Below are 22,229 nucleotides of genomic sequence, written 5' to 3'. Positions count from 1 at the left end.
CAAACACAAGACAATCACCTCAGGGTTACAGTTTGATTCCCACACTCTCCAGACACCCCCAGTTTAACATTATCTATGAGAAAACTTGCTTCAGATTACAGGCTGCAAAAATAAATATGACAAGTAGCAGTCACTGGTAAACAAAAAGTAAATCTACCAGCTTGAAAACAGTTCTGGTGAACATCACACATGTGCCCACACATGCATACACACACGCACATACATGAACATGCATAACTCCCAGTCTTCAAGTTTTGAGGACACAACAGTTCTCTATGAACCTACCTTTTCATTTTTCTTTCTCTCCCCAGTAAGTCCCACTTTCATAAACTACACATTTAGCAGGATTTTTTTTTCATTTCTAAAATTTTCAATCGATTATTCCTCTTCATATAGCCATCTAATTTTGTTTATGGATTATATTTATAATTGGACAGTATTTCCTTCTTTGCACATTTTCTGTTTTTCTTTCTTTTTTCTTTTCTTTTCTCTTTATCTTTGCTTTCTGTGTTTTCTTGCTCCATATATTTAGTAATGTTCTTATTTTTGCTTTATTGTTTTTACTTTACTGGTAAAAACAATACTTTACTTTACCTGCCCCCTCCTCATTTTTAACTTTTTCAGTATTGAATTTTTTTCTAATTTCTTGCTAACTTCTCTATCCTCACATAATATTCTTCTCTACTTCTTTCATCTCTATAACCCTGCTCCCTACTAACCATCTCCCTTTCTTTATTTTATTCACTATTTCTACCCTTAACCAAAGTGAGGCTTAACTTCATTCCATCCTAGTATTAGCATTCGATTTCATTGTCACTAGAGGCATGCTAGTGACTTGTAATAATTTTCAGTGTATTTCACTATGGTGTGTGGATAGGTGTTATTATCAATACAAGCATTGGTTTTCTACTGTTGAGTAGTACTGGGGGTTGAGCTTCCAAGGGCAGGCTGATCAGCCAGAAGACTGACCCCCAAAAAATCTGATGGGAAATCTAAAACAAAAGATGGGCATGTCACAGTGAAGAAATTTACGTGGCATGAGAATGCAGGCAACATCACTCCTCCCAGAATAATAACTTCACACCTGCTGAACTCAGAGGTACTGCGATAGGCAAGATGCTCCAGGACAATGTCACACATTTTCTGTTAAGAATGACAAAGATCCTGCAAGAAGATACAAATGCTCAGAAGAATTCAACCCAGGGAGGAAAAGTCAGGACACACAGAGAAAGGTCACAAAATGGAAAAAAAAAAAAACTGGATAAAATCAGCAATGAAGAATAAGTTCATCATGAATATTGAGATATTGAAAAGAAAAGCCAATTTGATATATTCAAAATCAAATCTCAGCAAAACAAATAAGCACATTAGAAAGTATCACAGATAACCAAGGAGAATAAAAGTTCATGAGAATTTACATTCATGAATTGCTAACAAGGGCATGACTAGAATATCCAAGAATGCTGGTGTATGCTAACGACATTAAACACAAGAATTCACAAATGGGAGAAGGTGCAGATATGAGGACTGAGAGCATGCAGGTAAAAAGTGAAAACGTAAGGGTTCTTTGGAAAGTCAGTTGTGTTGGATGGTGTTTGGCTGGGGCAAACTCTGAAGTGGACACAAGTGTAAATGGCTAAGGCAGACTCCTGGAGAAATGTTTGACTGAAACAGATACAGTTGAAAGGATGTCGTGCTAAACCAAGCACATGAAAGGGCACGTGATAAAGGATTTTTTTGCTAACAACACCCATGTATTGGTCCACCTTATAGGCATATTTGAGCTTCATTTCTTGGAACTCCATAGAGAGAAACTCATCAAAAACTTCTGGTGGTGCTTCCTTGCTGCTTCTTGCTGCTTCCTTGAACTCTGTTCAATTGGCAAAGTGATGTCAGCTGAGACAGATGCACATGCTGGGACAAGACCCATGGATGACATGTGATGTTTCAAGGAAGTATAAATAGTAATCAACAGTCAGCACTAGGAGTTGGAGGCTGAGCTGAGCTTGGCTTGCTGGTACAACTAACTCATCTTCACTGATTTCCACTTTGCTGATAGAGGCACAGCCTAGAACTTCTCCTGGTGTTCCTGCTGGTCCCTCCTGCTCCCTTGTGCTGAGGCTGAGGCCTGGCTGCCTCTGCTGGGTACTGTCACTGCTGTTGATTCATGTTTGCTATTCCAACTCTACCAAACTGGAGTGCTGTTATATCCATGAAGTGTTTGTGAGTGGAATGAGCTACCACTCCTGACCTGTGAACTGAACTGCAAATTTCCTGACATCAGAGATGGGAACTGCTTCAAAGAACCATTTCCAAATAGGTCCACTTGCCCTGTGTCATTTCTTTCCCACTACTTCAGGTGGAAGGGAGGTTAAAGAGTTTGAGAACAATCACTAAAAGCAGGCTTTGAAAAAAATTAAAAGGTACACAGCTGTGTCCAGCAGACTACATATGACAAATGCAAAATTATAGACATAAACAATGTATAATGTTTTTAACTCAATTGTGTGGCTATTGACTATGGACTTTAAATATGGCAATGAGGAAAGGCTGGACATGACTGGTATCTGTTCACTGAAAAGATAGCAGGACATTTCAAAATTAAAGAAAATGGATATTCACACATAAGACCCATGTAAAGCTATAAACACATGGCCAGCAAAGAAGAGTTCTGTATCTCAGAGCCAAGACACCATAAATACAAAGCAAAAGAAACAATATCAATATCTGTGAAAGCAAAATGCCAACTTCCATCTGAAGGCAAAACACCAGCTCCCTTCAGAAATCCAAAAAAAAAGAGGATATATATGTCCACCTGAACGTATCTGCTAACAAACATTGCTATGCCCACAAAAGCTATATTTAAATGTGGAGACAGAGGATAATTCAGGTCAAGCCCAGAATAAAACAGTTTGTGACCTCAAAGTTACACTACAAAGGGAATTTAAAGTAATACTGTTCAGAAAGGAGGAAGCAGAAAGAAGGCCTTAGAGTGGTTATGGGGATGATTGTTGCTGAAACTCCTAGCAGTGGTGGATATGGATTCTGAAGTGGCCACTTCCAGTAGTCAAGCAGAATTCCCAGTGCATAGATAAGGACAGCAACCCATCCATAAAAACATTCTACCTAAAATGGGTCCTGCCTACAAGATGTGCATGGAAAAAGATAGAGCAGAAATGGGGGGAATAGTCAACCAATGACTGTCCCAAATTGAGACCCATCCCATGGGCAAGAACCAATAATGATACCTTATTATTCTTTCAGACAGGAACCTAAATAACATTACAATATATTACAATAAATAATCGACTCAACCAGCAAAATGACCTCCAAAAATACAGAGATCAGAAAATACATCTGAGTAACAGCCTTCAATGGGAATGAAGTATCTTAACTCACCAACAAAGAGAGGAAGACAGTCTGAGTGGATTAAAAACTAGCTCTAACAATTAGTTGTCTCCAAAAACCATAACTATTGGTAAAGACACACAGACCAAGAGTCGACAGGTGGAAACTAGTCCTTCTGGTGAATGGAAATGGAAAACAAGCTGACATGGGTATTCTGATATCTGATAAAGTCAACTTCAAGCCAAAATATAAAGAAAAAACATTACATATCAACCAAAAAAGTAACCAAGAAAATACAGCTAAATGATACATACTGGTCATGTTCTTGGTGCTGGAAGAAGCTACCAAAAGAGAAACATAAACACCAACCCAGCTACATAGCTATCTGTGATGTCGTGCCTGCAAGGCACACTAGTGCAATGGTGACACAAAGTGTACAGGGATAAGCAACCAATATCTGATTTGACTTAAGGCTATCTCTATGAGATGGAACCTATACTCACATTGTTCAGGTGGCCAAGAACCTGAGACTAGATAGCCCAGGGACCATGGTAAAACTAAATACCACTGGCCTTTTTCTGTTTTAGTATTAATGTTATTTTTTAATTTTTAATTTTTCTTACTCTACAGGTCATTTGCATACACACACACACACACACAAAATGTCTTCTGGTTTTGTGTATTTAGAGGATTCCTGAGTGTTGAAAAGAGTGGGCCTATGTGTCTATATCTGATTTTTTGTTCATTTTCTTGGATTCTTTTCCTACTGTTTATTTGGTCTTTCTATATTTTTGTTTTGAGTTCTTTGATTCTATTATTATCCCGTAGATTGGGGGAGGGGTGTCTTCTCTGTGTAACCATCCTGGCTGCCTTGGAACTTGCTCTATACATCAGGCTAGCCTCATACTGACTTCCTACAACTTGGATTAAAGGTGTGTGCCACCACAGTCTGGCATCTGTGGGTTTTTTTTAATGAGAGACAGAAAGGGAGAAGAATCAGATGGGAGGAGAGATAGGGAAAAACTAGGAGGAGTAAAGGGAGGGAAAATGTAAGCAAAATATATGAGGAAAGTTCTATTTTCTTTTGTTGTTGTTTTTTGTTTTTTTTTATTTTTTTAATTAGTTATATTCTTTATTTACATTTCAAATGATTTCCCCTTTCCTGATTCCCCCCTCACCGAAAGTCCCATAAGCTCTCTCCCCTCCCACTGTTCCCCAATCAACCCCATCCTGCTTCCTTGTCTTAGAATTCCCCTACACTGCTGCATTGAGCCTTTCCAGGACCAGGGGCCACTCCTTCCTTCTTCTTGGGCATCATTTGATATGTGAATTGTGTCTAGGGTATTCCAAGCTTCTGAGTTTATATCCACTTACAAATGAGTGCATACCATGTGTGTTCTTTTGTGATTGGGTTACCTCACTCAGGATGATATTTTCCAGTTCCAACCATTTGCCTAAGAATTTCATGAATTCATTGTTTTTAATAGCTGAGTAGTATTCTATTGTGTAAATATACCACATTTTTCTGTATCCATTCCTCCATTCAGAAACATCTGGGTTCTTTCCATCTTCTGGCTATTATAAATAGGGATGCTATGAACACAGTGAAGCATGTGTTCTTATTACATGCTGGGAAATCCTCTGGGTATATGCCCAGGAGTGGTATAGCAGGGTCCTCCGGAAGTGTCGTGCCCAGTATCTGAGGAACTGCCAGACTGATTTCCAGAATGGTTGTACTAGCTTACAATCCTACCAGCAGTTGAGGAGTGTTCCTCTTTCTCCACATCCTTGCCAGCACCTGCTGTCTCCTGAGTTTTTGATCTTAGCCATTCTGACTGGTGTGAGGTAAAATCTCAGGGTTATTTTGATTTGCATTTCCCTGATGACTAAGGATGTTGAACATTTCTTTAGATGCTTTTCAGCCATTCAGTATTCCTCAGGTGAAAATTCTTTGTTTAGCTCTGTAGTCCATTTTTTTTTATTTGATGTATTCTTTATTTACATTTCAAATGATTTCCCCTTTTCTGGGTCCCCACTCCCTGCAAGTCCCATAAGCCCTCTTCCCTCCCCTTGTTCCTCCATCTACTCCTTACCACTTCCCTCTTCTGGTATTCCCCTATACTGTTAACTGAGTCTTTCTAGAACCAGGGGCCATTCCTCCATTCTTTTTGGACATCATTTAATATGTGGATTATTTCTTGGGTGTTCCAAGTTTCTAGGTTAATATCCACTTATCAGTGAGTGTATACCATGATTGATCTTTTGAGACTGGGTTACCTCACTTAGTATGATGTTCTCCATTTGTCTAAGAATTTCATGAATTCATTGTTTCTAATGGTTGAATAGTACTCCATTGTGTAAATATACCACATTTTTTGTATCCATTCCTCCATTGAGGGACACCTGGGTTCTTTTCAGCTTCTGACTACTACAAATAGGGCTGCTATAAACATAGTGGAGCATGTGTCCTTATTTCATGCTGGGGAATCCTCTGGGTATATGCCCAGGAGTGGTATAGCAGGGTCCTCTGGAAGTGTCATGCCCAGTTTTCTGAGGAACCTCCAGACTGACTTCCAAAATTTTCAATAAAAGAAAAAGAACTTCTTATGCATGATGTTAAGAGCAAACCTTCCAGTTAAACAAAAAGGAAAAACAGAAAAGAAAAAGAAAAGGACCCATCTCTTCCTAAATTGCTTTGATCATGGTGGTTTACCACAATAGAAAATCTAAGATAGCAGGCAAATGTGGCTGATGAATACATGTTGGTCTTCGGCTGCAGATACGGAGCTAAGTATGTCGCTGTGAAATTGTGGGTGTGGAAGAGGGAGAAAAGACACCTGTCTGTGTCAAGAGCTGGACAGGAAGCAGAAGTGTATGCTGGAGTCAGAGGGTTCAGGATCTCTACCTATGACTGCTGGGAGCAGAAGACAGTAGGGCAACTGAAGGCTCAAGGACCCTTTACCCTTCATCCCTGACAGAAAGGCGGTGAATACTTACTACAATTCCTACTAGAAACAGAAACTTGATATCTGGTAGCAGTATAAGAAAATTAGTAATGCAGAAAGTTAGCAAACTAACACATAATATTGAAAACATTTCAATTTGTCATAAAACATAATATGCATCTAAAATGCAACCACCAATTCCATATTTAAGCATTTATTATAGAGAAATAAAAGCTAACAATTTAAATATAAGTGCTCAAATATTTAGAGAAATTTAACTTGTGGAAGCTGAAAATTGAAAATAGACAATATGTCCTTCAAAACATAGACTGTTATACAAAATGTGATATATATCATATATCTCTCATACATATACACACACCATGGATCAACACTCAACAATAAAAAAGAATGAAATATTAAAGCACGCTATGTCTTAAATGAATGAATTTCCAGGTAATTATGTAAAATAAAAAACCAATTTCAAAGGTTTCATTCTATATCATTACAAAAATACATATATACATTTTATTATAAACATAAACATAAACACATACATATTTGTTAAAATGGAAAGTTACCAAATTGGAGACCTGAATAGTAATTATATCAGGAGAAGTGATCATAGCTCCTGTGAGACCTCAGGAGGCATCCTAAAAATGATGGAAATGACCTTAATTTGACCTCTTCAATGTCAGTGTCCTGACCACAATATGCAAGATACAAACATATGAATATCAATATAGATATATATATATAATATTTGATATATACTGTGTACATTGAATGTGACTTTTGGTAAAAATTGAACAAAGAGAGCACAAACCCACTTTGAATTAGTTCTTAAAACCACACATATAATTATACTTAATCTAAAAACTTATTTATTTATTTATTTATTTATTTAAGTAGATAGGTAGGTAGTTTTCTGCTTTTGTATGTATGTGAGAGACAGAGACAGAGTGAGACAGAGAGAGAAGGGGGGTTTAGGGGGGAAGGGGCACATGCATGCATTCCTCAAGAAGTATGTCAAGGACAAAGGACAGCCTGCAGCAGTGAGTTCTTTCCTTGGAACACCTGCTTTCCAGAGAACAAACTTGGGCTATCAGTGTTGATGTCAGGCGTCTTTATCCATATAACCATCTCATAAGCTCTCTAAAAGATTGCTTTTTTAAAAAAATATTTTTTATTCTTATTGCATTTAATTATTTAGTGGAAGGCATAATTGTTCCAATCCATGTGCCAGGTAAGAGGACATCATTGAGTGGTTTTAGACTTGGGCCATCAGACTTGGCAGAAGCACCTCTACCCACTAGGTAACTGGATCAACTAATATACAATCACTTTCAAAGTTCATCCTATTTTCTAGTATAATTTATAGAAACCTTCTATGTGAGCCAAGATGTGCTCACTGATATAACAGACAGAATTCTATTCAGCATTTCCCAAAACATCACAAAGAAGGATGTAATCCATTATGACTTCCTGGTCCCTGGGAGATTCCAACTCAGGTGTCTGGTAGATACCCCATGAAAAGAGAGCCTGTTAAATAACAAATGCACACAAGATCTGAGTGAGACATCTTTGAATGGCGGACTCATCTGTGAGGATGATACTCCCTCTTCCAGCTGGACTGTAAGACTATTGGAAAGTAACCAGACTTCTTACACTCAAGCAATGAACATCGTCAGAGCTCGTGAGAGTTCCTTGCTGTTATTTTTTTATTTATAAATATCTAATGTATTTGTTTGGAGAAAGAAAAGGCACAGATAAATTTGTCTCTAAGCCGGCATAACTTTCAGGATATCTTATAATCAAGTTGTTTACAGGTTATGCAACTGTTGAGTCTTTGAAAGTCAAAGATTTTTATCAGATTATGGGTTAATATAACGAATTTTCAAATATATGTGATGGGAATTGTATATGTAAATAACACATACGCATGCATACAGAAAGAGAAAGAGGGAGAGAGACAGAGAGACAGAGAGAGACAGAGAGAGACAGAGGCAGAGAAACAGAGAGATCAAATACAGACCATGCCTATGGGTAATCAAGTATCCTTCCCCCTAGGTTCAATCATCTTTGTCCCCATAGACACAAACCACGTCTATGGGGAACCTAAGAACCATAACTGGCTCAATTTTAATGCATATTTTGTTAATGAATGTGTGTGTGTGTGTGTGTGTGTGTGTGTGTGTGTCAACTTTTATTACTGTGAGTTCTATTAATTTATGGTATAAAATGGCAGCCAGAATTCTACTTAACCCAAAACATAACTCGCAGACACTTAAGATTACATTTGTGAAAATATCTAAAATGAGAAGCTAGAAACATATAGGGGACCATCTCCTAGCAAGCTAATTGTACAGGCTTTGCCATCTAAAGTCTAAAAAAAAATATTCATATACTAAGAGGCTTTGTATTTTTGTTTCAAGAATACATCAAAGCAAATTATTAATATTATGCAATACATCAAGATGAAGGTAACTTTAAAGTGTGCATATCAACTATCCAGAGTCATACTAAGTTACTTATGTCGCTAAAACAAATGGATCCAAAAAGAGAAAGCAATATATTTACTATTGATTTGTTTCAAACTCACTTTGTTTCTGATAGTTTTAAATGTCAACTTCAGTAAAGTGCTAAAGAAAATTTTTTACCTATTTGTTTTAAGTATCAGAAAATTCAAACCAAAGAATGTATCATACACATCACATATTGACTCTGACTGACAGCTGATTTTTAGCTCAATGTCTTTGTATGACTTATCTATCAATATCCTTTCAGGACCATTTCCAGAAAACTGCTTGCATAAGAAAATCCATGGATGTTCAAGATCCTTATGTAAAGTGACATAAAATTTGCATGAAATCTATTCAATCTCCATATATCTTGAAATCAAGTCTAACTTATATGTAAGCATACATGTTTCATTATCCGAATATTTTTGTATCCCTGTTGGCTGAACCTGTGCACGTATGATTCACAGAAATGAAGAGGGAATTTTTTTGTTAACATTTTTTATTTAATCCATTTATGGGCTCTCTATAAATGCTGTGTGGGTTGAATCAATATGAGGCCAAGGAATAAAAATAAGGGAAGATATTTCTCAACCCAAGGGGTTGTAAATGGCATTGAAAGATAAGGTAGCACAGATCGAGTGAAATTGGCATAAATTAAATCACCATACAGATGTTATAGAAAGGGTTTCCAGTGTGGGGGCGTTTCTGTTAAATGCCCAAGAAGACTCACCTTCCCAAGCAGATGATGCTATCTCTGTAAGTTCACCCTGGACAGTGCGTCCCTCAGAGCCTGGTGGACCTGCTTGTTGCACAGGGTGTAGATGACAGGATTCAGAAGTGGTGTCACTACCATGTTGACAAGAGAGGCCTCTCTGTTGGATTCAAGCCTGCTCACATGATTTGGTTTCACATATATAAACACACAGCTGCTGTACATCAGAGAGAGGACGATGAGGTAGGATGAGCAGGTGGAGAAAGCTTTCTGTCGATCCTTGACCAATGGCAGACGCATGACTATTATATTATATTATATTATATTATATTATATTATATTATATTATATTATATTATATTATATTATATTATATTATATTATATTACATTACATTACATTACATTACATTACATTACATTACATTACATTACATTATATTATATTATATTATATTATATTATATTATATTATTATAGGACACTCATGCCACAAAGTGCATTAAATTTATATTGGGGCTGAGGTATGGACTAACATGGATGTCACACCTGGCAGGTTGTACATCCATTCACAGACACTTAGGGGAAAGGACAGTAACCTTAAATCTTCCTGTTTGTGGAGGATGGTAGCTACTTTCTTATCAACTAATTATGGAAGACCACGCTGGACACATTTATAGACACTATTATTATTATGCACTATTATAGACTACTACAGCATTGTGTACTGTCATGGGTGAGGTCACACAGGGTTCAAAAGGACAATCCTCTAGGACATTCATTAGAGGAATATGGGAAAGGGATTCAAAAGTAAAATGTCCACAAAATCCCAGGAGGCATTTCATTGTTTGTTTGCTGGAAATGGAAAATTTCAGGAGAATATTCTAATTAACATTCTAAAACCTTTTGACCTAGTTCTCAATAACCTGCATGATCCTCTGTGAAAGTCTTTACAGGTATATTTGGCATGTCTCCCAAAAATACATGTGAGAAAACACAGGATTACACTGTGTATATTTTCCACAAAGATTTGCTTATTTTTATTTTATATGTGGTGTTTACCTACATGTACATATGTGTACCATGTGCAAGCCTGGTGCCTTTGGATACCAGAAAAGGGATCAGAGTCCCCTGGAACTGTGTGACTACAAATGGCTGTGACCTGACACGTGGATCGTGGGGACTGAACCTGGGTTCTCTGTAAGAGAATAAGTACTCTTAACTGTTGAGCCATCTCTCCAACCCCACAGTTTAGATACTCTGAAGTGAAGAAATTTAAATGTACAGGTGGGATTGACACAAAGGATATTCATGTAATCACCTCTCAGACTGTGACATTTCCCATCTTGCTACAAATTCTTTTGTCCCCTTACAGGAAAGAGCTCTCACCATAAGAAAACAATTACTACAGTTTCTATGGTGCTGTAATATCTAAAGTCCAGCTGCAAGAATGTTGAAATTTAATAACAGAATATAATCCTTGTTTTTTTCTGAAATGGGTACTGGAGATCCCAGAGTATGGGATCAAATTAAATATTTCTTCTTGAAAAAAAATCACTTTTTCTTGTTCATGCCCATGGCATAGCAGGTGTCCCTCTCTCTTAGCCTTTGTTACTCACCCAGCTTGCTTTTAGACCCTTTCAGGAAATCGCATTCTTACTTACCAGATGCAATACTTAAATTCCTATCAAGGGGTGTCTGAGGTCATTTATGCTGCCTCAGAATTAGTGGTTTATTCTTCTATATTCACTATCTTAAACCACAGTTCTCCATTCTCCAGTGAAGGACATTTAAGTCGAGATATAGCTAATACTGAGTGAAGACGCTATGACCATTCTTCCTTCATATAATGCATCTCTACCATAGCTTTCCCTCCCCCACTCTCCCTACTCTCTCTCCAAACCAACCCTGTACCCTAGATCCCACCCCCAGTTCCTGTCCCTGGAAAAAGCAGGCCTCCCAAGAACTTCCCAAGAAGTGTCAATCAAACACTGCGCAAGATACAGTAAAACTAGGCACAAGCCCTTCATCAAGGCTGGGCAAAGCAATCCAGTAGGAGGAAGAATCCCAAAAGCAGGCGAAAGAGTCAGAGACACCCATTTTCCCTCTGTCAGAAGTTTCCACAGAACACGAAACCAGCAGCCATGACATATATGCAGAGGACCTCCCTAGCACAGACCCATGCAGGCTCTGCAATTGCCTCTTCAGTCTCTCCGAGCCCCCATGAGCCCTGCTTAATTGACTCTGAAGGCAGTGTTCTTTCTTCCAGGGTCCTTGACCCCTCTGTCTCCCACAATCCTTTCTCCCCATCTTCAGCAGGTTTCCCTCAGGTTTCAGGGGAAGGACCTGACAGAGACTTCCAGCCTGGCCTCTCTCTGCCTCATGTTTGCCTGTGGGTCTCTGCATCTGGTCCCATCAGCTGATGGCGGGAGCCACTCTGATGACAACCACAGCTGACCTTTGAGTACAGCAGAACATCATTAGGAATCAGTTCCTTTGTTGTTGTTTTTGTTTTTGTTGTTGTTGTTGTTGTTGTTGGATTTCACCAGTTGTATTTGCTCTAACCAAGGCCTCTGGGCTATTCAGCCTCTGGTTCTTTGTCATCGAGACAGTGTCAGGCATGGCTCCCTCTATGTGGCATGGGCCTCAAATTAGAGAAGTCATTGAGTGGACACTCTCACAAGTTCTGTGCCAAAAGCTATGGTATTTTTATACAAATCATTTGAAAATGGGAGTTGATGCTCTTGAGTAATTCACATGTAATTCAGTTAACATGTTCAAGTTCTAAGTAATGGGCTGGATCTTTGTATATTGTACAAAGTTACAGCTTTCATAACAGCATTTTTGCATATCATATACTTTACCCATCAAGACTGCCCCATTACTCTCCCTTGCATGCCTGCTGGTCACCTTTCTTCTATGCTTTCCTTTCTTACATACACCCTTGTTTTCAAACCAAGATTCTGGATATGTGAGAACACATGCAATGTTTGCCTGTGCCTGCTTTGATTCACTTGACATGGTGATCTCCAGTTCCACCCGCGAAAATGGCATACGAATCTTACTTTCTGTTAGCAAATAGAGCAGGATTGCGACGACATGGCACACTATCTTCTGTCCACTCATATTCTGATGGACAGCTGAGATGATTCCATGAACTTTCCATTGCTGGTAGTTCTATGGCAATCATGCATGTGCAGACATCTTGGTAGGATCCTAACCGAGATCTCTTCAGGATTGTTGCTCAGAGTGGCACAGCTGGATCATGTGTTAGTTCTGCCTCTGTGGGCCTTTGTTTTGTGTTTAGGAGAAGGGATCTTACTCTTTCCTCAGAGTGGCCTTGAACACCCAGCCAACCCCCTTCTTAATTCAGCCTACTGAATGCTGGGATGGCAGGCGTAGGCCACCACACCCAGCTTGCTTTTAGACCCTTTCAGGAAATCTCATTCTTACTTACCAGATGCAATACTTAAATTCCTACCAAGACTCTTCCCTTTGCACATCCTCGCCAGAATTTGTTGTTTATCTGGTCATTGCCAATATAACTTGAGTGATGTGGAGCCTCCATGTGGTTTTGGGTAATAATTTCCTGATGCTGAAGATATTGGAAGTTTTTTTTCATATATTTATTGGCCATTTGAGTTTCTTCTTCTGAGAAACTCCCTGCATTCATCGTCTGTAATAGTTTGACTTTTTTCTGATGTCAGGAAAAGTATTTAAGCTCTGGAAATCAGACCCAGAGACATTTGAATCCTAGACCTAGTAGTAGTGGGTGCGTTAGAATTTCCTAGCAAAGAAGAAACAGTGGGAAACAGCACACATAAACAGAACACATAGAGAACACTTCTCACCTCTCTGTGTCAGTCAACTCTATTGTCTTTTATTTATTATCTCAATCTAGTATCTCTGTATCTCTCTCATCTCTGTCTGTCCAGAGGTGGATGTTTTGAACCCCTTATATATTCTCAATATTCATCCCCATAAGATACACAGACAATAATTTTTCTATTCTGCCGACTGTCTCTGCCACCCCATTAATTCATCCCTTCATCACACAGAAGCTTATAAATTTGATGAGATCCCATTTGTCACTATTTGCTGTTATCCCCAGGGATATGGGAGTAATTTCAGAAGGTTTTTTGTTTGTGTGTTTTGGTTTTGTTTGTTTGTGTTGTTCTGTTTGCCTCTCCTACATGTCAGTGCTTACTCCTACAAGTTTCAAATTTTCAGGTCCTCCATTGAAGTTTGTGATTAATACCAGTTGATTTTTGTGGAAAAGGAGAGATATAGTTATAACATCATTCTTCCACATTTGGGCACCAGAGACTGTTTTTATCCAGGTATGTTTTTGGCACGTTTGTCAGGGTCGGATGGCTGTGGTTGTATACATTAGTCTATTCTATTTCACTGGACTGTGTGTTTATTGTCTGGTTGTACCATGAGGTTTTGGTTGTTATTGTCCTGGAGTGTAAATTCCCTGCTCTGGTGCTCCAGCATTGCTCTCTTGGCTCAGAAGTGTTTGAGATGCTCCAGGTTGTTTGTTCCTCAGTGTTAATTTGAGGATAGTTTTTAACTTTCTGTGAAAATGTCAGTAAGATTTTTATAAGAATCACATTGAATTGGTAGATTATTTTTGTAATATAAAATTTTTCACAATATAGATCGACTGGCTGAGGAGCATGAGTAGTCTTTTGAATTTTCTGTGTCTTCAATTTTTTTGGAATTTTGATGTTTTTGCTGTAGATGGTTTCATACCCTACGTTTATGCCTAAGTAGCTGCAAAGCTATTGTGGACAGCATTCATTTCATGCTTACTGAAGTATGGAAAAGCTACTAGTCTGGTGAGCTTATTTTGCATCTATTCTTTATTTCAGTTTTTTTTTTTTGTTACCAATTTCATTCATTTACATCTCAAATGATATTCCCCTTCCTGGTTACTCCTCCACAGTACCCCATCTCATCCACCTCTCCCCTCTCCTCTTTGCCTCTGTGAGGGTGCTCCCCATCCATCCACCCACTCCCAGCCCACTGCTCCAGCATCCCCCTACACTGGGGCATCAAACCTCCGCAGGACCAAAGGCCTCCCTTCTCATTGTTGTCAGACACTGCTACATAGGTGTCTGGAGCCATGGACCCCTCCACGTACACTCCTTGGTTGGTAGTCTAGTCCCTGAGAGCTCTGCATGGTCTGGACAGCCCACATTGTTCCTCCTATGAGGTTGCAATCCCCTCCACTCCTCCAGTCCTTCCCCCAGCTCCCCACCAGGGTCCCAGCTCAGTCCAATGGTTGGCTGAGAGCACCCACATCTGCATTGGTCAGGTGCTGGCAGAACCTCCCAGGGAACAGCCACACCAAGTTCCTGTAAGCAAGCGCCCCTTGGCAACAGAAACAGATTCAGGGTTTAGTGTCAGCAGGATGGATCCCTAGGTGGGGTGGTCTCCAAAAGGCCCTTCCTTCAGTCTCTGCTCCATGTTTTGTCCCTGTCTTTCCTTTGGATGGGAACATTTCTGGGTTAAAAACTTTGAGATGGATGGGTGGCCCCATCCCTCTACTGGGGCAAGTGCCTATCTACTGGAGGTGATCTCTACAGGGTCTATCTCCCCTTAGCTGCCCAGTTAAACTGTGCCATCTGTGAATAGAAATTTTTATTTACTAAGAATATGTTTACTTTTATCTTTCCCATTGTTCCCACACAAAAATTTGCCAGTTTTGTGTGTCAATTTGACACAGACTGGAGTGATCACAGAGAAAGGACCTTCAATCGGGGAAGTGCCTCTAGCTAAATTAAGTAAAGAGATAGAAAGAGTGGGAAGAGGGGGAATTCAAGCTGAAATTAGGCTGGAACTAAAAACACAGTAACTCAGTTAGGAAACTCAAGAGAATGCCTTACAAGCTGAATGGATCAAGTGAAGTCAGAATCTCAGGAGTCAAAGATAGAGTAGGAGAAAGAGACAACATGAACATAAAAAGATAAAAAGAAACAATAATTCCTAGGAAAGAAGCATGCAGGGACTATGTAACACTATGAAACCTCCAAATATTCCAATTGTAGGCATAGGCAAGGAAGAAGAATCCCAGATCAATGGCATACACCAGACTTTCAATAAGATCATAGAAGAAAATATTCCTAAGCTAAGGAAAGAAACACATATACAGATAGAAGAACCCAGACACCTAATAGACAAGACCAGAAAATAAATCTTCACAGCATATCCTGGAAAAACACTATCCAGAACAAAGTGAGAGTATTGAAAGCAGAAAGAGAGAAAACACGAGTCACATGTAAAGGAAAGCCCACTAGAATAACAGCTGATTGTTCAATGGAAATTCCAAAAGGCAGAAGAGCCCAGAGCTATGAATTGCAAGTTCTAAAGGACCATGACTGTCAACAAACACTATCGGCCATAGGTGTATGGGGGGAACTTTTCTATGATACAAACAACCTTAACAAATTCATGCCCAACAAACCAATCCTAAAGAGAATACTGGAAGCATCTCTTTGGCCTGAAAGGGGGAATAAACAAAGCCAAGAGAACCCACAAAGGAAAATTAAGTTAGAACTAATGAAACAAAAAGTATAACTAGGAGCAAAAAACAGAAGGAAAGAAAAGAACGGATGCAATAAACACCATCTTTAAATATTAAAGTAATGAATTAAAAGCCTCAATTCTCCAATCAAAGGACACAGACTGGTTGATAAATTAAGAAATGAAATCCATCTTTCTGCTGTCTACAAACAAAAAAAATTGCCTTAGCTTTACAAATAGGCATTGCCTTAGGATGAAAGGATGGACAGAAGTACTCCAGTCAATTGGGACAACAAAGAAGTCATTACTACTATAATATCTGACAAATAAACTTCAAACTAAAACTAATTAAAAGACATAAAAGATACGTCATTCTACCCAAAGGGACAACAAAGTAAGAATACATTGCTATTCTACACATGGAACCACCAAAATCTCATGTGCTTGATCTCATAAAAAGCAAACAGCTAAAAACAAAGACAAAGAAAGTCTGTTAACTATTACATTATTCACAATAGAAAAGGCATTGGCAAAAACAATATAAAATAAACCATAAGGTTAAATGTTAATAAAGGTGAAGATGGTGATAGGTAAATAAATAAAGCAAAGTGTCAGAGAATGAGAAAGAAATAATAAGCAAACTTAACTTAAAGGTGAGGTAGCCCACATAGCACTTAGAATGTGGAGCTTCCGACATAACGAACTTGTAAGTATCTGGCCTCACACCCTCTCCCACCTGCCTGTCAGTCACCCCTCTACAAACCAGCCAGGTACCAACACCCTTGCAGCTCCCCACCAGAAGAGACTTTCCCTATTCTTGTCACTGTTACTCCCTAGTTTGCCACTAGTTGCCATGCCCACCAGCCACCCAGGCATCTCCCCAACAGGGAGTCTGACCAGAACTACTACCAAGCTGAGTCTGATTTAGATACCTATTCACAAATCAAAAGGATAGCCCAAGATTAAATACCAATCACCAATCAGCTGGCCCACAATCTGACATCTTAGGGGTAATGCCAAGCAAATATTCAAACAAGTACTCAGCAAAAGAGAGAAACCAGATACCCATACCAAGAACTAGTATCAAAGATCCAATTCCAGATCCCTGTATGCCATCACAAAAAGCAAACAGAATAACTAAGTCAATATGACTCCTTCAGAAATTAGAATTTCCAATGTATTGATAGCCAAGAAAATAACTTAGATAATTTATTAGACGACAATTTCAAAACAATCCTGACTATGTTCCAAGAAATGGAAGAGGAGGTAAACAAATGCCTCAATGAGGACCTGTGAAAATAGAAACGATAGAAACGGGGCAATAAAATAAAAAAGACACTTCAAGGCATGAAAATAGGATGTAATAAAAGATGAGATCTCCAAAATGTTATCTAAAGTAACTAAAACCTAAAATGAAAAACTCATGAAGTCAAACAAGATGCTCAGAGGAAAGTATCTCCAGCAGATTAAATTATGCAGAAGAGCAAATATCTAGTCTTAAAGACAAGATAGAAGTTGACCACTTGTTCCAATAAAATGTTAAATCTAAGAAGAAACCAAGAATTTAACATACAGGAAATATGGAACACTAAAAACACTAAACCTGCAAATAATAGATATGGAAGAAGACTGCGAAGAAACCAAGGATAAGGGCACAGAAAATATTTTTTAACAAAATCATAGAGGAAAATTCCTCAAACCTAATGTACAGGAGAAAGAAAGGCTCTTTAGAGTATCAAGAGACAAAGCAAGATATAGTCACAGGAAGAGACAGGAGAGCAGAAAAACATTTGACTTTTCAGTAGAAACGCTGAAAGCCAGGAGGGCCTAGACTATGTGCAAATGACAAAGAGACAAAAACAATATGATACTGCATTTCTTCTGTTGGTAAGTTTGTCTTTCAAATTCACAGTGCTAGTTCCTCTTGGTTATCAAACATATGAACATGGAGATGTTTACAATATCACATTGTTATTCTTGTAATACTGCAGGATATGTGCAGTCACTCCCTTCATTCTTCTCATAGAAAGTGTTCCTGGTCCACACCGTAGCCATCACTCTATTTCTGGTCAGTCTCAATGACTTTGAACATCTTAGGAGTCACTTCAAAGAATGAAATTCAGCTTTGCTTGTTTTCACCCTGCCTCCCACTTCTTTGATTGACTGATTACAAATTATTTGCAAACTTACTCAAATAGCTTCCATTTGAAATCAAATTATGCTCTTAATCTTAAAAGTAAATGTTTAATCAATTTACATATCTTTCAAGTAATAGCACTTTCTAGACTATATTTGTAATATTGTCTGTCAACAAGTCATGATTTCCAATGAGTTCTTTACAGCCAAATAAGTTCTCTCAGATCATTTGTTTCTATTTTTGTTTCTTTCTCACTCTGTGGCCTAATTATATCCTCTTTCCATTCCTGTAAAGAGTTTTGAGATTGAGTTTTCAGCCCAATAAAAGTTCTGTTATGATAAAGTTCCCATGTGCTCATGAAAGTGATGTGCATCTTACACATGCAAAATACAAGGAAGTGCTGCATAGTCCAGTCTGGTTTGTTCACTGCAGGACTTACTCAGGTCTGAAGGCTTGCTATTGCGCTTCCCTGTTAATACCTGAAGCAATGATGTTAGAACTTCCAACCACAGGTATGTGTTCTTTATTATTGTGGTAGTGAATCCAGTTTTCCCTGTGCTTTAAATCTACCATTTGGTACACACAAACACACACACACACACAGGTATCACTCCTGTGTCTTTCTGATTGGGTCATGTTTTTACCAGTCTGCTTGGGGTGCTATTACTTCATATGATTAGCTTATATTTTCTTTTAAAATTATGCAGATATGAACTTAAGACTGTGTCTATGTTCTTAAATTTTATGCCATAATCAACTAATATAGTAAGAGCCTCTCTTAATTTAAAAAAAAAAAAGTCTTAATCTACTTACACTTTGTCATTATGATCAAGTTGGATTTACCTCTGTGGTCACAATGTTTATTTCAGTTTGTCCTTTCTGTAATATAAGGGTGCCATGCTTAGCTTATTGTTATTTCAATAAACACCAAGTCCAAAAGTGATTTGGGGAGGAAAAGAGTTAATTTAAGGAAGCCAAGGAAGGAACCAAAGGCAGGAGCTTCAAGTACAAATGGCAGAAGCTTCCTGGCTTTTTCCTATGGTCATAGTCAGCTGCCTTTCCCACACAGCCCAGGTCCATCTGTCCTAGGAAGAGAATAGCAGGGCACACGTGTGCTAGACACACCCACATCAGTTTTAAAAAAAAATAAAACAATGAAGAAAATGCCCCACAGACATGCCCACAGGACATCTGATGGGGGCCATTCACCAACTGAGAGTCAACTTACCAACAAAACTAACCAGGACCCGAGTGTTTTGCTGTCTTGCTCTCCACTCAGCTTGCCTTATGACCCATGATTGATCAATAGATTCGTCTTTTCTTTGTACTAGGATGGATGCCTGACCTCATCCACAAATTCATCTCAAGAAGCATTATTATCTTCTAACTTTATAGTTAGATTTCTTTCACTACTGAGGTAATCTCTCCTGAATTATTTACATTTCACCAGCATGGTAACCAACATACAACTCTACTCTGCTTAATGATCCATAATTCCTGAGACTTGTGTTGGTCCTTTAGTTTAAATAATTCAGACTGATTTCAGCCTGGTATACAAATGAATGCAATGGGGTCTTTTTATTTCAATGCTTCACAACTTACTGAAAACTAGATATATAATGATGTCTGTTTATATGCAAATATTCATCATGGGAAACAATTGTAGTAAGTGGTGTAAAGCAAATTATTCTCAATATCATGACATTTATTGTTTATAGGTCATTCAAATTTTGGTATAATGATCACACAAACCTGTCATCAAATAAATTTTAAATTCTTGGTACACATTTATTTAATTTTCCATTCCCAACTCTATCTCTATGCCCAGTCCCTCTTTATTCCTCTATCACTACAACAGAATATGTGAAATCAGACCTAAAACACACATCAAATAAATGCATGGATAATTGGAGACACTTTGTTGATACGGTAACATGTATATAATATATCTGAGGCTTTGGTCTTAATTGACATCAAAGCAGATATAGAAAGATTTATTATCACAAGATTATTGATGCCTTCAGATGGAATTACTGGATACATCAGTCATTGTTGTATAATGAACAAGGAGAATTTGATGAAGTAACGTACATGACAATTTATATAGAACACTTAAATGAAAATGAAAATGGTGTTAGACTAAATCAAAAGGAGAGTACATTGCTCCTCTGATATCTGTAGAATTGAACCCTGGACAGTGCATCCCTCACAGCCTGGTGGACCTGCTTGTTCCTCAGGGTGTAGATAACAGGGTTCAGAATGGGTGTCACTACCGTGTTCACAAGAGCAGCCTCTCTGTTGGTGTCCAGCCTGCTTGTTTGCTTTGGCTTCATGTATATAAATACACAGCTGCCATACATCAGAGAGAGGACGATGAGATGAGAGGAACAGGTAGAAAAAGCTCTCTGCCGCTCCCTGGCTGAGGGGAGACGCACTATGGTGACCACTATATTGCTGTATGCAAAGATGGCTACCATGAAGGTAGTAAAAAGCACAATTAAAGCAAGGTTAAAAAACAGCATTTCAATAGTCCTGGTTTCTGAACAGGAGAGGTTAGCCAGTGGTCCAAAATCACAGAAAAAGTGAGGAATAACGTTGGGGCCACAGTAAAATGAATGGGAAAGCATCACAAGTGGACCAGCCATGAAGAGGATTCCCAAAACTAAACAGACAGTAACGAGACAGAAGCACATCCTTGGGCTCATGATGGTTGGATAATGTAGAGGTTTGCAGATGGCCAGATACCGGTCCAGGCACAACACAGCCATAAGGAAAAAAACAGTTGCCCCCAGGAAAAAAAAGACAAATGCCTGTGTGAAGCAGGCCACAAAGGAAATTGTTTGCCTCCCTGACAGAAAGATGGTGAGCATCTTGGGGATAACAGTAGTTATAAAACAACACTCCACAAAGGAGAACGAGCTGAGGAAGAAGTACATGGGCGTGTGTAATCGATGGTCCTCACAGGTGATGGCAATTATGAGCAGGTTGCCCATGACAGAAGCTAAGTAGGCCAGCAAGTGCACTAGGAAGAAGAGGATCCTCAGGTGCTCGGGCACGGGGAACCCCTCGAGGATAAACTCCCAGACGGCTGTCCCATTCCTGGTTTCCTCTGCTGTCAGCAATTCCATCTCCTCAGTCTGTCACTGAGGGGCATGGCAGAACCATGACTGAAGGTGGAGAACTGTGTGTTCCTAAAACTGTAAATGATATGGGAAGGCAATCAGACTTGGTAAACAGCTCATCCAATGTGTCACTTTGCCCATTGTTAGGGAAAATTAACTGACTACTACTGTGACTGCCTTGATATTGCCTGTGTCCTAAAATGCTAACTGTAGAAGAACTACATGTGCCACACACGCTCATTAGTGAGAAAGTCACTCACCAATGTTGGTCATTTTCCCATATGGTGCACTGTCAACTTAAATCCAGGTTATAACCTTTTATCTATTTAGTCATGGTACATATTTCTAGCAAAGGCATATTCATGGAACACAGGTCCAGATAAATATTGCAAAGGAAAACCTGCAACTTGAAAGTCAACCTGAATCTAGGGATGTAGCTCAGGGGTGGTGAACCTATCTAACACATGTTACATTATGGGTTTAATTCTCACCAACAAAATAGAAGAAAACAAAACAAGCCAGACAAACCAAGATTTCAGTCACAGTCACTAGAGAGCTGGCTCTGCAATTATGGGCATTAGTTATTCATGCGGAGGACCTGGGGTCAGTGCTCAGAATGTACCTGGTAACTCAGCATCAGTAACTCCAGTTCCAGGGGATCCAGTGTTCTCTTCTGACCTCTGAGGGCATCAGGCATTCAGGTTGTATGCATACACACATGCAAGCAATATACTCAATACACATAAAATAACAAATTTTCAAAGGATTTTAAGTCAGAAGCCATTCATCCCACAAAACATATTCCTTCATCATACCTTAGTGTCAGGAGCCATAATGGGACAAGTTAATATACTAGCAGATGATCATCTTGAAATGCCTGCTTCGGATTATTATAATATGCGACAGGTGAGCCCCC

At 38.8% G+C, this 22,229-nt stretch overlaps 1 protein-coding gene across 1 annotated transcript; it reads right to left on the bottom strand.

The window, feature by feature from the left end:
• Positions 1–20,335: 20,335 nt before the first annotated feature.
• LOC127678082 (olfactory receptor 49-like) lies at positions 20,336–21,319 on the bottom strand. Its single transcript, XM_052172891.1, has one exon. The coding sequence runs from the start codon at positions 21,317–21,319 to the stop codon at positions 20,336–20,338; it is 984 nt and encodes a 327-aa protein (XP_052028851.1).
• Between the last annotated feature and the right edge of the window lie 910 nt (positions 21,320–22,229).

The sequence above is a fragment of the Apodemus sylvaticus genome, chromosome 2 (genome assembly GCF_947179515.1).
Source record: "Apodemus sylvaticus chromosome 2, mApoSyl1.1, whole genome shotgun sequence".
Classification (NCBI taxonomy): Eukaryota; Metazoa; Chordata; class Mammalia; order Rodentia; family Muridae; genus Apodemus; species Apodemus sylvaticus.
This window is presented reverse-complemented; position numbering and strand designations above follow the sequence as displayed.

What these genes read in the sequence shown, in the direction of transcription:
- LOC127678082 (XM_052172891.1), bottom strand. Translation starts at nt 21,319, where the DNA reads ATGGAATTGCTGACAGCAGAGGAAACCAGGAATGGGACAGCCGTCTGG.